This window comes from Trifolium pratense, linkage group LG2 (assembly GCF_020283565.1).
Source record: "Trifolium pratense cultivar HEN17-A07 linkage group LG2, ARS_RC_1.1, whole genome shotgun sequence".
Lineage (NCBI taxonomy): Eukaryota > Viridiplantae > Streptophyta > Magnoliopsida > Fabales > Fabaceae > Trifolium > Trifolium pratense.
The window spans coordinates 6,313,959-6,330,392 of NC_060060.1; the positions used below are offsets into that span (position 1 = coordinate 6,313,959).

Genomic DNA, 16,434 nt, shown 5'->3' on the forward strand with positions numbered 1-16,434 from the left:
CTACTAACAATGATATTAGCCGCATTTCAAATCTTCCTCCTCCTCTCCCCACCATCATTGCCACCACCATCACTACCATCGCCATCACCAACATCACATGAGAGTTTTTTGCAATCTTTTATGGGGAAGCTGATTGCAGTTTGTAGTGCACTTTCCGCATTGCTGGCGTTGGTGCTAGGATGCTTGAAACTCGGAAAGAAGTTGTTTCGGTCTTCGGCAGAGGTGAATATTTTTGAATTGACCAAAATGACATCTTTCACATCTTCTTCGTCGAGTTCCAGTCTGAGTCCGAGTCATAACGTTCCGTCTTCTTCAAGTTCGAGCGGGTGACTCGGACTCGTCTGTTTAGTTTCTTCAATTCAAGTATATGAAAGATAGAAAGAATTAATGAAGACGATAATGTTTAGGTAAAAAAGTTAATTATGTTTAGGTTTCTTAATGATTGTTTAGGTTCTTAAGAAAGAAAGAATTAGACCCAATATCCATTTCTAAGACTTCCCTACACCATGTATTTATAATTTATAAAAAAATAAAAAATAAAAAATTCCTACATACTATTTTTCATTTTTCCACACTTTATTTATTCCTATAAATAAATTGAGACCCCCTTTATAATTCTCTAGGCATTTTCTTATTTAACAGTCTCTCTCTTGCTAGCAACTACTAACGATGATCTTAGCCGCATTTCAAATCTTCCTCCTCCTCTCCCCACCATCATTGCCACCATCATCACTACCATCGCCATCACCAACATCACATGAGAGTTTTTTGCAATCTTTTATTGTGAAGCTGATTGCAGTTTGTAGTGCACTTTTCGCATTGCTGGCGTTGGTACTAGGATGCTTGAAACTCGGAAAGAAGTTGTTTCGGTCTTCGGCAGAGGTGAATATTTTTGAATTGACCAAAATGGCATCTTCCGCATCTTCTTCGTTGAGTTCCAGTCCGAGTCCGAGTCATAACGTTCCATCTTCTTCGAGTTCGAGCGGGTGACTCGGACTCGTCTGTTTAGTTTCTTCAATTCAAGTATAAGAAAGATAGAAAGAATTAATGAAGACAATAATGTTTAGGTAAAAAAGTTAATTATGTTTAGGTTTCTTAATGATTGTTTAGGTTCTTAAGAAAGAAAGAATTAGACCCAATATCCATTTCTAAGACTTCCCTACACCATGTATTTATAATTTATAAAAAAATAAAAATAAAAAAATTCCTACATACTATTTTTCAGTTTTCCACACTTTATTTATTCCTATAAATAAATTGAGACCCCCTTTATAATTCTCTAGGCATTTTCTTATTTAACTGTCTCTCTCTTGCTAGCAACTACTAACGATGATCTTAGCCGCATTTCAAATCTTCCTCCTCCTCTCCCCACCATCATTGCCACCACCATCACTACCATCGCCATCACCAACATCACATGAGAGTTTTTTGCAATCTTTATTGGGAAGCTGATTGCAGTTTGTAGTGCACTTTCCGCATTGCTGGCGTTGGTGCTAGGATGCTTGAAACTCAGAAAGAAGTTGTTTCGGTCTTCAGCGGTGGTGAATATTTTTGAATTGAGCAAAATGACATCTTCCACATCTTCTTCGTCGAGTTCCAGTCCGAGTCCGAGTCATGACGTTCCGTCTTCTTCGAGTTCGAGTCCGGGTGACTCGGACTCGTCTGTTTAGTTTCTTCAATTCAACTATAAGAAAGATAGAAAGAATTAATGAAGACAATAATATTTAGGTAAAAAAGTTAATTATGTTTAGATATATTAATGATTGTTTAGGTTCTTAAGAAAGAAAGAATTAATTAATGAAGACAACTGTGTTCTGCATAATCTACTTACTCTGTTTCCTCTGTTTCAATATTTTGATTGTATATATTTCTTCTTCTTCCTTCTATAGTTGGGTAATTTTGTTGAGGTTAGAAAATTTCAATTGAATTATCAATCGATTCGTTATTAGATACTTTGTAATTTAAATGATTTGTTGTTGTTAGGAACATTGAATTTTAATTAAGAATATCGTTAATTGATTGTTGTTGTTAGGAACATTGAATATTAGTTGTGTTTGTGTGTGTATATCTCTCTATATAAAGAGAGCTTGTATTGTTGGATCAATTAATGAGAATACAAACCCTTTGTTCACAACAAAACTGATAGAGATAGCTCCAAGGTTGTCAGACTCGAGAGTCTATTCGGACTCGCAAAGGGTCGCAAACTCAATTCGTAGACTCGTACGAATTTATCACGCACGCACACACGCACGCACGCGCGCACGCACGCACACAACTCAAAGCTAAAAAGCTACATAATAAAACAAACAAAATAGCAAAGTTCATATTAAATATATATATATATATATATATATATGATAATGGTTGACGGTTAATACCTTTAACAACAGCTTATCACTTTTTTTATAAGTCCAGATACTTATCATGTGATACCAAAAAAAAAAGTGGACCTGAGACATTCAACTGCTTATCACTTGTTACTTGTATGGCAAGAAAGTGAGAATAGAGACGTGGGGTCCACACCTTGCTTCACTCATGACCACGGAAGAAAGAGGGAGGAAGCTTCCCTGTGATACACCATGTGTTTATAAAAAATAAAAAAAATTCTTACATACTATTTTTCATTTTTCCACACGTTATTTGTTGCTATAAATAAATTGAGGCCCCACATTGACTAGAGATATGTCATAGATAGCCTATATAAGTATAGTGCAAACCTCAACTCTTAAGTTAGTTTTTGTGGTTGAGTATAAGCCTCACAAATTCTAATAGAACGACTCGTTTACAATCTAAAACGAGTAAATTATCTAGCAGCTCTTCTAATAACTGTTTTTAAACTGCACATTTTGTAATCCATGTTTTTACTTCATATAATGCTTTGAGATGTGGTAAGCTATTCATTGTAAAATCAATCTATCTAGACAACTAGATACATCAATTCTACGATGTATCTAAAAAATTAACATTTTCTTATACATAGGACTAGAGGGAGTATTGAAAATTGTACCCTGCACCCCCTCACATTTTAGTGTTGCACCAATCAAATTCTAACTGCGTGTTGTCCTTTCCTCTGCTTTAAGCCATGTTGGAAAAAGTATTCCTTTTAACCATATTTCATGTCCACTTTGTCTAATTTTTGTAACTATATTTCATTTATTTCTATTCATATTAATTGAGATTGATTTCTTTTAGTCATTTTTTTTAGTCATTACTTTCAAAAGTATTCATATATATAATCACTAAAATATTACACCGTAGGAGGGGAGGGGAGGGGAGGGATGGTCGGTTCCATTTGGGTAGCAACTTATTCATAATGTCATAACTCAATCTATAGGATTGAGATACTTAGAGAATTCTTCAGTTGAAGTCATTAAAGAAAGTGGCATTATGCAGTAAATGTCATAAGTGGCGGAGCTAGACGAAAAATTTGAGGTGAGCCGCTATAAATATAATTCAAATGTTCAAAAAAATCACTAAAAAATGCATATCATGTTGAGGGCGTGCCTAATATGAATATGTCAAAAAAAAATTAAAAGGTAGACCGTTACTATTTTTAAAAAGTTAATTTTGAAAATATGTTTCCTTGGTATAAGACTTTTTTTTTGAAAACTTGATATCCGACCTTAGGACCGACTAATCCGAGGGGACCAACCCCACCGCCCACTTGCGGGGGGGCCATTTAAATCCTTGGTATAAGACTTTTATTAAACAATCGTGAATTTTATGGTTGAACTATAAATATTTGAAATATATGTATGTTGATGAATGTGGAATCCGAGGTGTTGAAGGATGTCCACGATGAGATAGGACAAGAGAATTTAGATATGGATGATCCGATACTCCAAAAAATTGATGAACATGTTGAAGTGGATAACAATGAAGATAAGGCGGAATTTTTTGCGCCAGAAACTCAAATGCTTAGTGTTGACTCCGGCCGTGCCATACCCGATACAACGCAAAATATTTTGATATTGCCGAATGAGGAATTTGACGAGGTGGTCAGAGCAGATCTTCAATTGATCAAACAAGCTTGGGCTGCTGCGGAAAAAGGTGAGGAATTCATTCTTGTTATTAATAAAAGTCGACAGAAGAAGATCAAACAACTGGCTAGGAGCAGAGGGCAGCCTTATAACACTCGCTCTACGGGAGGGGGTTAGCAAACCATCAGCCAGAGCTCTTTATGATTTCCTTGGGGTGTTTATTTTGTACTACGTTTATTTTGGATCCTTTTGGGGTAAGGTCTAGTCCCTCCCATGTACATATTTTTTTTCCTTCTATTTTTATTATATTATTATGAGCTATGGGTATAGGATGAGAGTGATTATATGTCCCACGTTGGATCTCTACTCACTCCTTGATGCCTAGATGATCTTAACTTAAAAAAAATACATGTATGTTAATATATGTTATATTATTACCATGATTATTATCCTTTTGGGGGTTAAATAAGTTTTCAGACCATATAATATAAATATACTATATTTCAATTTTAATCTCTTTAAACAATTTCAGCATGTTTGGTTTTTTCAAGTATTCTTCATCACATCATTTGTCCTATTTTTAAGTCAAATTCATATGTAAACTTCACATTTTTAAATTAGTTTTTGTATTTATGATTGTAATATTTTTTAATTAGTTCCTTTTTATTTGTCGTTTTAGAATAGTAACAATAAATTAAGAAATTATATTTTTGCACATTATCTTCCTATTATCTAATCGGATTAATAATATTTTGATTATTAGTTTGTTATTCGAGATTAATAATAGTTTGTTATTCGAGATTAAATAGATTAATAATAGTTTGTTATTCGAGACAATAGAAATTAACCAAAAATAATTAGGAGAATGACACATGTTAAAAAGACAAATGTCATGAATTTTTATTGGAATTTTTTCTTTTAATTTTCTAAATATTAAAAATTTTGTATCATTAAATGCTAAAATTTTATTTTATTTTTGGTCAAGTAGCCTAGTGGCTAGAATTTCACTTTTAAAGTGATATAGTAGGAGTACCAGAGTTCGAATCCCCATTATACATGCAATATCAACTGAACTATGCTCACGAGGACTTAAATGGTAAATTTTTATTTTTAAGTAATTTAACACGTGTCTTAAAATATCCATGTTAACATGACCCAAATAATTAAAAAAAAAAAAAAAAAACTAGAATATACACAAATAGTAATTGCTAAAAGAGCGAGTACATGGCAGTGAGGATTGCTATTAAACAGAATTTCAATACAAATATCAATGATTTTAAACGCTGAACAATTTATTTTTTTAAATTAAATAAAATAGATTTGATTCAAACCAACATCATAAATCAAATTTTGTACATATCCAAGGTAGTAAATAAATAGGGCCGAATAGAATAGTAAACCAAGTCACTAGTATAATGAAATTCATTAGACCTCTCACCTCTTTTGAGTTAACTATAACAAACCATGTAAGTGTGATGCAACATAAGATAAAAGTGATGATAGCTGCTATATATGAAATAAGGCTCACTTCTATACTTGATGTTACACTTGATAGCACCAAAATGTGCAATGTACCGTTTTTGATGTCGATGTTGTCGTCGTCGTTGTTGTTCGAGAGATGATATCGTGTAATACGAAATATTGCTATTTGAAAAAATAAAACAAGAGCAACGAGTGAAAGCATCACGATAGTGTCATGTTCGGCCATGAATTTACCAATATATGATGATGTATTCAATGTAACAACAATAGTCAAAAACAAGGATAACATCAATGTGGTTCGAGCTAGTTGCTCAAGCCTCCGATCTCTATTGTTGATCATGTTCCTATATTTTAACAATGAGATTTAGATACATTCATTGATTTAAGAAATTAAAAGACAAAAAAAAAGTAAATTAAATTAAAGACCCATTTAAATTTGACTTATTTTTAACTTATGAAAATAGTTTATGCAAATAAATAAATGTAAAAATTGTGTTTTTATAAATTCTTTTTTACTTTTTTCCATAAATTAAGTTGAAAAATTTATAATAATATATAAAAATTTATTTATTTGCAAAGTTCAAAAATAAGCTAATTCAAACGGAAACGATTGAATACCTTGGATTATTTGGAATAGAGGAGTAAGGTTCTTCCACCACAATCGCAATAAGAGGATTTTCCATGTTTTTTTTCACTGTCACAATAACAATGTATATTTATTCATGACACACGCAGTCACATAGATTAAAAAAAAGAATGAATATTATCAAGGTAAAAATAAATAAATAAAATATCAAAGGGATGTATTAGTAGTACCCTTGGATGAGAGGAGTTGTATCTTTCTTCTTTAACAATCGCAAATTCAAATTCAAAGAGAGACAGTATATTATATTTTGAGGAGACCTAAAAAGTGATGGCAAATTTTGGAGAGTTTGTTAATGTTGTATATATTTCAATATTCCAGTTATATATAGATAAAACTTTTTTTTTTATGTCAAAACAAGTTCACTTTTGTTTTTAAAAGATTTTTTTTTAAAATAAAATATTCATTGTATAAATTGTATAAATGATTAGTATCTTCTTTTCTATATTTTTTTTATTTGTATCTTCTATATTTTGGTTGAGAATAATTAGATTCAATAAGAGCCCGTTTGAATTAAGCATATTTTTTATTAGTATCTTATATATATATATATATATATATATATATATATATATATATATATATATATATATATATATATATATATATATATATATATATATATATATATATATATATATTTTATATTTTTATGTTAATTTATAAGTTTTCATCGACAAAAATTGTATCTTTATAAGCTATATTTCCATAAATTATTTTGAAAAATTTATAATAATACATAAAAACTTATTTATTTACATAAATTATTTCGCATAAGCTTAAAAATAAGCCAATTCAAACATGACCTAAATACTTATAATATAATAAAATATAACAGATAAAATTCTAGTATGGAATCACAAGTCTAAACACCTTTAGCAACCCTAATTTTCCCTCTCTTCTACAAAAAAAAAAAAAAAAAGTGACTTGCTTATCCTTCCCAGCGTCGTAAACTTGCTTCTTAACAACAACATCATTATAGCATCATCACAACCAAGGGCGGCTCAGCAAGGGCAAGACAACCCTTCGCCTCAAAATTTATGTTTGTTGGATATTTTTAAAATAGAGGTTGCTAATTTATTCTCACCTAAATAAGTTAGCAAACTTACTCCCACTATATATTTACTAAAAAAAACAATTTTATTTATACAAACCAATTTGAGTTATAAGATTAGTTTCGTAAATGTCATTTTATTCTATTTTTGAAACAAATTATTAAAAACATATTTCCTTAATTTTAGAAAACTAGACTTTATTACGTCTTATATAAAATTCAAATTATTAAATGTAGATTTTACAAACAAACATTTAACATAATCACTTAAATTCAAAATATATGTGAAAAATAATATTATTTTCAATATATAAATAGCATAGTATTATTATAATTTGTTTTCCCATACATCTATAACAATATATAAAAAGGATACGTGAATTTGGGATGAATTTTTCAATATACTTATTTTACCCTTGACTTAGTTTCACAACTTCCATTAACTAATGAGTTATTTTAAAAAAAATAAAAATTCAAATCATAAAAATATGAATAAGTGGCAAATGAGTGGCCTATACATAACGATTACCAACTTAATAATACATTTATACTACATATAAAGAATATGCAAATATTTTTTGTGTAGACTTTTCATAGTGGATTAAACACACTCATAATCATTTAAGTTGCAATTTTCTTCATCCAAAAATAAAGGAAGTATCCATTTTCTTTATCAATTGTGAAGAAAGAACTTAACCGAAAGCTAAAGATGAAGAATTTGTTGGGTCACACAACAAAATTTGTTAATCTCTTCAAATTTTCTTCTTTCTCTTCTTCTCACTATTCTTCAATTTCTCGTTTCAATCACTTCACTACAATTACCACTAGTATAATTATTCTTCTTTTGCTTTTTTCACTTAAAATTTTTTCTTTTCAATTTTTTTTCTTATGATTTTTATTATTATTATTATTATTATTCAGGTTTGAAATCTGATTCAGTTATAAGAACAATATTGAAACTGAAAACTCCCAAAACCTTCATTTTTCAACAACCTCTCAATCTTACTGCTAATTACATCCGCAATTTCCGTTATTCTGGTAATTCTGTTTAGTTTTTTTTTTCTTTATAATTATTATTTTTAATATTGGTTTTGGTTATTTAAGGTTTTAGAATTTTGTTTTTGTTTGGGTGAATTATGATAAGTGTGAAATTTGTATTAATTTAATTCTCATGTATGATGTATATAGTAGTCTCTTAGAAAATCCCAAATTGAAAATGTGGGATTGGTTTGGATTGACTTATTTGAGCTTATGTGCATGCATAAGTACTTGTGAGGTCTGCAGCACCGACACTTCTGATCGAAGACATGTTCGGTGTTTGACTCATGTAAGTGTCTGACATGACGCCGACATGTGATTACATTCATTTTCTCAAATTATTACTAGTGTCGGTGTCATGTCCGGTGCCCATGTCAGTCTTTCGTAGCTTGTGAAACTGTTTGATAAAGTTTATGGAAACAACTTATGATATGTACATAAACTGTTTTTAGCTTATTTTCATAAGCTTTTAACTTATGAAAACAGCTTATTTGAAGACAATTTTGACTTTATTTTAATTTTTGCTATAGAACTAGTTTATAGATAAACACTTACAAGATAACCGCTTATATAGGCACATAATTAAGTTGTTTATCCAATAAGTTCTTAACATGGTTTTGTTTCGTAAGTCTTGTCTAGGGAGGTTAGCAATATTGTTAACTATGAATTGTACCATAGGAAACTAGAACCAGCTTGTATCAATAAGGTACAGATGATTTTTCATAATTTTGTATACGAGCTCAGTTTTGTAGTTATGCCGCAGCCGGGCTGTTAATTTTACAATTTTCTATTGTGCAGCATTGGGGCATGGTGATATAACATAATAGAAAAGGAAAGAAAAAAAAAATTGTTTTCATATGTAATAATTGTTGAGATCTCATGTCATCTAGGTATGTGGTTGTAACTTATCCTTTAGTTAGCTTTTGGGTTGAGTTAATCTCATTTCATTTTTAAATCTAAAACGGTATCAGAATCTTAGACTTCAATATTAAGCCAACCATAGATGATGCCTAGTCGGGCAAACTTAATGGCTCCAAATGTCCAACCCTAAGCATAAATAGTCTGTGTTAAGATCCGACATCAACTAGGTACGTAACGAAAGAACTCCTTGTAAGTACTTGGACCATCCCTACTCTTGATCTAGATCTTTGAAACAGAGAAGAAAGTTAAATCAAGTTGACACTTTCTTAATTCGTGGAAATTGAAAATGTTTTCTTCCAATCGAACATGTCGTAGAAGTTTGTTGTATTTAAAGTTGAAGTGATATGCCAACAAAATGTGCTGGTCTTGAAAGTTGACACATCAATTTTATTTTTTTGGTACATATTCCAGGCATTGGAAGCATCTTAGGTGTGTCGGTTGCAACCGCATCAACTATAGCTTATGCCATCGACGGTGAGCTGCATATTTGACTGGTATTATGTACTTTAGCTTTTCTCTCAATAACTCGAGCGTTTTTATTTGCAACAAGTAGCTGAAGATGCTTTGGTGGATGATCGTCATAACGATTCAGAAGATCTTTCAGAGGCGGAAGAAAATGTGCAACATCTGTTGAAATTGGTTGGGAAATTCTGGTGGCCACTTTTTTTCATTGTGACAGTGCTTACAAACTTGGATAACCCTTTTACAATATTATTCATTAAAGTTACTTTATTCCTACTCTGCACAAAGCCGAATCCTTTCTCTGTATATTTTATTGTTGATCAGGTTAGATACAGCATTAATAATTTGACAAAGTGTAAACTATACAATATGCTTGAATTTATTTGTTGCCATTTTTTGAACCGTCTAAGATATTTCTATAATATATTTCATTCAGTAACTGAATATTATTTGTTTTAATTGACAATGTGTTGATTTACAAATTCTTGTATTGCAGCTGTGTCAACAATCTATATGCGAAGATACCGAGTTTTTGAACAGAAAGGTGCATTGTCATCTCTTTTATTTGATTATGTATTTAGCACGGATGCCTAACTATATCAGTTTATTCGCTCTTGTTACATAGTTTATGTATTTAACCTCTTCAAGATAGCGTATAAAAACAGCGTATAGCTTAATTGAAAACAGTTTACTATTTTATCACTTGTGCTATAAGCACATAATTAAGTTGTTTATCTAAACATGGCCTAGTTATTGTCTACTATAAGGTTTCTGTTTGCAAAGTATTGTCCCGACATAGATTTTCATTAAGTGGTATCGAGAGGCAACATTAGATATTCAGATGTAATAATGTGTGCCTCGATATATTGGATATGCCGAGTTGGTAGAACAAATATTATATTTGATTGTGAGCTTGTTATGTGTATTTCAACATTAAAATCGAGGGGAACTTCATTATAAGACCTTGTATGTACTATGAATTTCACTGATCATAATGATTTGGAACACACTTTTTGATGATTGTGATTCTTCTTTCATGTGCAGTCAATATATGCCAGCAAAGTTGAAGTACAGGACTATAAGCTTCTTTGCCTGGCTGATATTGAAGTAAGAGGTGACAAGTTTACCTTGGTTGGAATTTTTGGTACATGGTGGACTTTACCATCTTGGGAAGCATGCTCTTTGATTGGAAGACGCATTTTACCGAAAATAACTGAACAAGGAAGTCCTGTGTTGAACTGAAAGAGAATCAGATTACACAAAGTACTGCTTCTTCGCTGTCCGAGATCGATTGATAAACTGTGTGAAACTGATTATGTAACGTCCTCTTGGTCTCGAATCAACAATCTGGATTGCTTACAGTGTGAAACTGCGCGAAGCAATTACTGCAGCAGATTCAAGTCCAACCAAAAGGGCTTACCCTTCTCAAGTCTTTTGTTGTTAAAGCCATATTTCTTTTCTTGTATTTTTTTATAGGTAAATGTTAGTGGTCAGTTTGTTAGGGGCAGGAGGATTTATTGGTAAATTAGATTGAACCTCCTTCTTAATACTTCATTAGTGTCCTAACTCATAACTGGATTATACCTTCAAAAGACTTTTTTCTTGTTTCTTTAAAAGGGATCATCGTTCCCAATTTTTCTATTGTGATCAACAAGCTACATTTTTTAGGAAAAATTTAGCATCTAACATATGTATTTGAAGGAGAAAAAACAAACTTGTGCGTATTTCTTTAGGTGTTATTTGTATGGTTCTTAACATGAAATTTACTTTTTGAGTATAAGATATTGAAAAAATTACAAATCTGAAAAAATCATGATTAATAACCATACGAAAAAGTACCTAAAAAAATACAGCTGAGTTTTGTCCTACATGTAAATTTCATTCTTCATAAACTATCTATACTGTGTGTTTCAAAAAGATTAAGGCACCAATCCCTATCCCAGAATTCATGGTACTAAATTATTTTGTATTTGGTTATATTTTTGCATTCATCATACTTTATCTATTTTTTAGTGGTCAAGCTAGGGCACGTACTGGAAAGTTAGCTCAAAAGAAAGGCCAAAAGGAGGGGGGCGTGATGACTGCGAAAGTAGTAGAGCAGCAAGCTGACACTGTAAAGGACTCTAAAGTCTTAATGCGGAGCTATCGATCAAAGTCAGATGACGCGACGTGTGCTCACAATGGTATAGTGGCTACAATTATTAATGGTGAGGCGATTCTTGTGGCGCAAAATAGAATTTTGGATGCGGGTTTTAACGACCTGGTTGGGGGGCAAGCCCGACGAGTGAGTGTTAGTTGTGTGTGATCTTTTGTTTGCCGGGGGAGGGGGGGTGTTCCAATGAAGATCATTTCTTGGAATGTTAAACAATTGGGTGGTCTAGAGAAGAGGAATGAAGTGTGAAAGCTGGTGGGGGACATGAAACCCCCTATTCTTTGTATCCAGGAGACGAAGTTGAAAAACCTTGATGTTTTCCTTGGGTCGAATCTCTAGGGTAGCACATCTCACGGGTTTTCCTATCGCCTTTCGGTTGGGGCTTCAAGAGGGATTTTGACTTTGTGGGACTCCTCTGAGGTGGAGGTGTGGTCAACGGAGAGTCGGGCACATGTCTATGCGCCTTGCGATGATGTGGCTAAGCAAGAGCTATGGGATTCTCTTTCTATTCGGATTCAGTTGGTGGGGAAAAGGGTGTGTTTGTGGGGATTTCAACGTTGTTAGACACGCTGATGAACGTCGGTCGTCTCGAGGTGGTCATCACTTCGTGGATCACGTGCCTTTTGCTCGCTTTATCGAAGATAACACCGTGTACAGGGACGAATCCAAAGATTTACGAGACGGGGGGCCGAAAAATATATTATTAAATGTTAAATAAAATATTTTAAACTCATTTGTGGTTGGTCTAGTGGTGTTGGCTTGGAGTCTTGAAGTGTGCTTCTTTCAAGGTTTCAAGTTTGATTCTCTCTGGTGTTAATTTCAGTGGGCTAGTTCATACAGAGCAAAAACACTCTGGCTTTAAATGGGGCCTCCACAAGTGGGCAGTGAGATTGGTCCCCTTGGATTAGTCGGTCCTAGAGCCAGATACCAAGTTTTCAAAAAATAAAAAAATAAATAAAATATTTAATAATAGATTTTTGGTAACCCTTCGATTTTCAGGAAAATAGAGATGGTCATAGGAAATTCGGCAGCAAGATAAATCTGACAAAAATTATTCCTCCTAAAAATATAACCTGATTTCTTTCAAATTATTTTTCATAACAAGAACTTATTAACCGTACTCATTCATTTGACTGAAATATTATACCGATTAAAATATATAGACAGAGCATGTTCATAATACTACTATGTATTCATAGCAAGATGTAATGAAACTGAGAGGGAGGGAGGGGCCCAAGCCCCCTCTTGCCCCTCCAAAGATCCGTCCTTGACCGTGTACGATCTTCCCCTGATGGGTCGTAATTTTACTTGGTTCAAAGGGGATGGTTCTTCGATGAGTCGCCTTGACAGGTTCCTTCTTTCTGAGGAGTGGTGTTTGGCGTGGCCTAACTATAGGTAGGTGGCTAGGTTTAGAGGATTATCCTACCATTGTCCCCTGGTCTTGTTTGCGAACAAGGAAGACCGGGGTCCTCGCCCGTCGAGAATGCTTTAGTGTTGGAAGGATATTCCTGGCTATAATTTGTTCGTGCGTGAGAAGTGGAACTCGCTTCAGGTTGAGGGTTGGGGCATATATGTTCTTAAGGAAAAGCTCAAGATGATTAAGGCGGGCCTGAAAGAGTGACACATGGCCTATACTCAAAATCTTCCCAACTGCATTGAGGCTCTGAAAGTTAGGCTTTCGGCCCTTGATGAGAAGGGGGATGACGAGGATCTTTCAGAGTAGGAGTTAGCAGAGCTTCATGGGGTTTCATTTGATATCCACTTGTTGTCACGGCTGCATGTTAGTATTAATTGGCAACAATCCCGATCGTTGTGGCTTAAGGAGGTGATGCTAACTCGAAGTATTTCCATTCGGTTTTGGAAGGTCGTCACCGAAGGAATACTATGACTGTTGTTCAGGTGGATGGGGCTACTGTTGAGGGAGTGATCCCTATTTGACAGACCTTGTTTTCGCATTTCGAGTCACATTTCCAGGCTTCTAATGTGGAAAGGCCCGAGGTTGACGACCTTCAGTTTAAAAGGATGAACCAGGTGGAGAGTGTAGGTTTAACTAAACCTTTCTCGGAGGCAGAGGTGAAATCAGTTGTGTGGGATTGTGATAGTTATAAAAGCCCTGGCCTATATGGGATTAATTTTGGTTTCATTAAAGATTTATGGGTTGAGCTGAGGGGCGACATTATGCATTTTCTTTCTGATTTTCATCGGAACGACAAGTTGACTAAGGGTATAAATTCCACTTTCATTGCTTTGATCCCCAAAATTGATAGCCCTCAAAGGTTGATCGAATTTCGGCCTATTTCGCTTGTGGAAAGCCTTTATAAGATCTTGGCCAAGGTTCTAGCGAATAGGCCGCGTCTTGTGATTGGTAGTGTGATTTCTGAGTCTCATACCGCGTTTGTGATTTCTGAGGTGGTGGATGAGGCGCGGAAGTCTAAAAAGGAACTCATGTTGTTTAAGGTTGATTTTGAGAAGGCCTGCGATTCGGTGGATTGGGGCTATCTGGACGATGTTATGGGGAGAATGTCTTTTCCAACCTTGTGGCAGAAGTGGATTAGAGAGTGTGTCTGCACGGCTACGACATTTGTGCTTGTTAACGGTAGTCCACTGATGAGTTCCCTCTTCGGCATGGTCTTAGGCAAGGTGACTCGCTATCTCCTTTTCTTTTTCTCCTGGCTGTCGAGGGTCTTAATGTGCTTATGGAGGCTATGGTTGAGCAGAATTTGTTTATGGGGTATCATATTGGTGAGTAGGGGGTCGATTGTTTGGGTTGTTTGGAAGGCGAGAAATCATTGATTGTTCACAGGCTCAATAGACACACCCCATATTTTGTTGGACAAGATCAAACTTTTTTTATTTAGGTGGTTGAAGTCGACGAATATTATGTTAGCTTCTAACAACCATAGCTGGTGGTCTAGTCCTTTACTAATTTGTCTAGGCCTTGTATTTTACTTTGTCTGGGTCTTGTATGATTTGTATATGATTTTGATTATTTGACTCTTTGTATACATTTGTAGTATACCTTGCTACGTCTTATGCTGGAGGGACTATTTGTGTTAATATATCTCATTTTAGTTTGTTAAAAAAAACAAATGGAGGAATTTTTTTGAAAGTTGGGTTTAATTTGTTCTAGCTTTTTATGTTAGCCAAAGACAGGGAGGTTGTTGCCACATGTATCGTATGTACTGTCATGTTCCACGAGAGTCTCTTGGCACCCTCATGCATCACAATGATTAAAATGGAATGAATCCTTAGAATTAAGTTTTTGTCTAACTCAACTTTAATGCAGAAGTAATGTTTGCTGCTACAAAGAAGACTGAGTTCGTGGTTGAAGCTGTTGTTGCAGAAGCATTAGGACTGTGTTGGGGACTTCAAATAGCAAGGGATTTGAACCTCGGTAATATCATATTTGAAATGGATGCTTCATTGGTGATGGACTGTTTCAAGGATCTCCTCTCTTTATCAAGTATTGATCACTTTATAGTTGATTGCAAAGAGTTGTTTCTAGTTTAGTAAATTGTTCTATTTGTGTTGTTAGTCGTTCATGTAACTCTGCTGCTCATAGATTAGCCCAGGCAGCTAAAACAATTGGTTCACGTACATGGGTGGGGATGCCTCAAACCCGATGGAGTGGCCTTCTTTCTGTATTGGTCTGTTTCCCTAATCAAGAAGTGGTGACTTTCAAAAAAAAAAGAAGGTGAAAATTACTAACTTATAAAATACATATTAGGTTATCTTATATATGATGTGAGATTTTTTAAAACTCTCTCACGTTCAATATTATTGAGTTTGATGCGTGAATATAAACTAAGACTGGAAATGAGACGAGCTGAGGTCAAACTGAGGTTCAGCCCGGCTCGATTTGATAAAAAATATTTTGGCTTGAAACTCGACTCGAGTTCGTGACAAATTTTTTTTATCAACTCAAATTCCACTTGATTAAAGCTCGTAAACAACCCAGTTCGACTCGAATACAAGGAACCGTCCAAATTGATTTGCCCAAAAATCACTCGAATAATTTCATGTAAGACCGGAGATTTATAAATTCAACTATAATTCAAATTTAAATGAGCTAATAATAGCCCAAAAACTTTTAACTATTTTAATATTTTGGTACAACTATTTTAATTTTTTTTAAGGAACTATTTTAAATTTTAAATAGACTAAAATGGGTTAAAACATAAAACACAACACTATGAATATTGCATTAGGGGTGTACATGGGTTGGACAAATCCGGTCGACCCGGTCAAACCCACCCAATTCAACCCAAAAAAGTGGGTTGGGTCGTGTAAGTGGGTGGATATGGATTTCAAAATTGAAAAACCCATAAAAAAAATTGGGTTTCGGGTAAAACCGGACCCAACCCAAAAAACTCATTAACCCGTGTTATGTTTCTTGAAATTTTTTTATGAAAATACTAAATATTTTTCACTTTTAACACTGCATTAATCCCTTGAGTTCACTTTGATGGACGTCCACGCTATGCTTTTATAGATAGTTTTTCACTTTTTCTACATGTAGTAGAAAAAACTGAGTCCCATGACTTCTATATTTTCACTATTATTTCAAATGCATTTAGACTATATATATATATATATATATATATGATACCTTTTTCTTGCGTACTCACACATATGATGTATGTGTTTGAATATACATAAAATAAAGTTATCGAGATTAATCTGGTTTAAGGGTCAATTTTAA

At 33.7% G+C, this 16,434-nt stretch overlaps 1 protein-coding gene and 1 long non-coding RNA gene across 3 annotated transcripts; one reads left to right on the forward strand and one right to left on the reverse strand.

Moving 5' to 3' along the window:
* Positions 1-5,337: 5,337 nt before the first annotated feature.
* On the reverse strand, positions 5,338-6,504 carry LOC123906625. Its single transcript, XR_006808952.1, has 3 exons — positions 6,279-6,504; positions 6,081-6,156; positions 5,338-5,806 (listed from the first exon to the last, which is right to left on the reverse strand). It is a non-coding gene; the product is annotated as an uncharacterized LOC123906625 (long non-coding RNA).
* Positions 6,505-7,746: 1,242 nt separating this feature from the next.
* Positions 7,747-11,254, forward strand: LOC123906626. 2 transcript variants are annotated; one of them, XM_045956581.1, is made up of 6 exons: positions 7,747-7,986; positions 8,081-8,197; positions 9,530-9,592; positions 9,672-9,904; positions 10,077-10,124; positions 10,625-11,254. In XM_045956581.1, the coding sequence occupies exons 1-6, from the start codon at positions 7,869-7,871 to the stop codon at positions 10,820-10,822; spliced, it is 777 nt and encodes a 258-aa protein (XP_045812537.1). In that variant the 5' UTR covers positions 7,747-7,868; the 3' UTR covers positions 10,823-11,254. The 2 variants fall into 2 exon arrangements, with proteins under 2 accessions (XP_045812537.1, XP_045812536.1); XM_045956580.1 differs by having other exon boundaries at positions 7,759-7,986; positions 9,669-9,904.
* Positions 11,255-16,434: the final 5,180 nt, after the last annotated feature.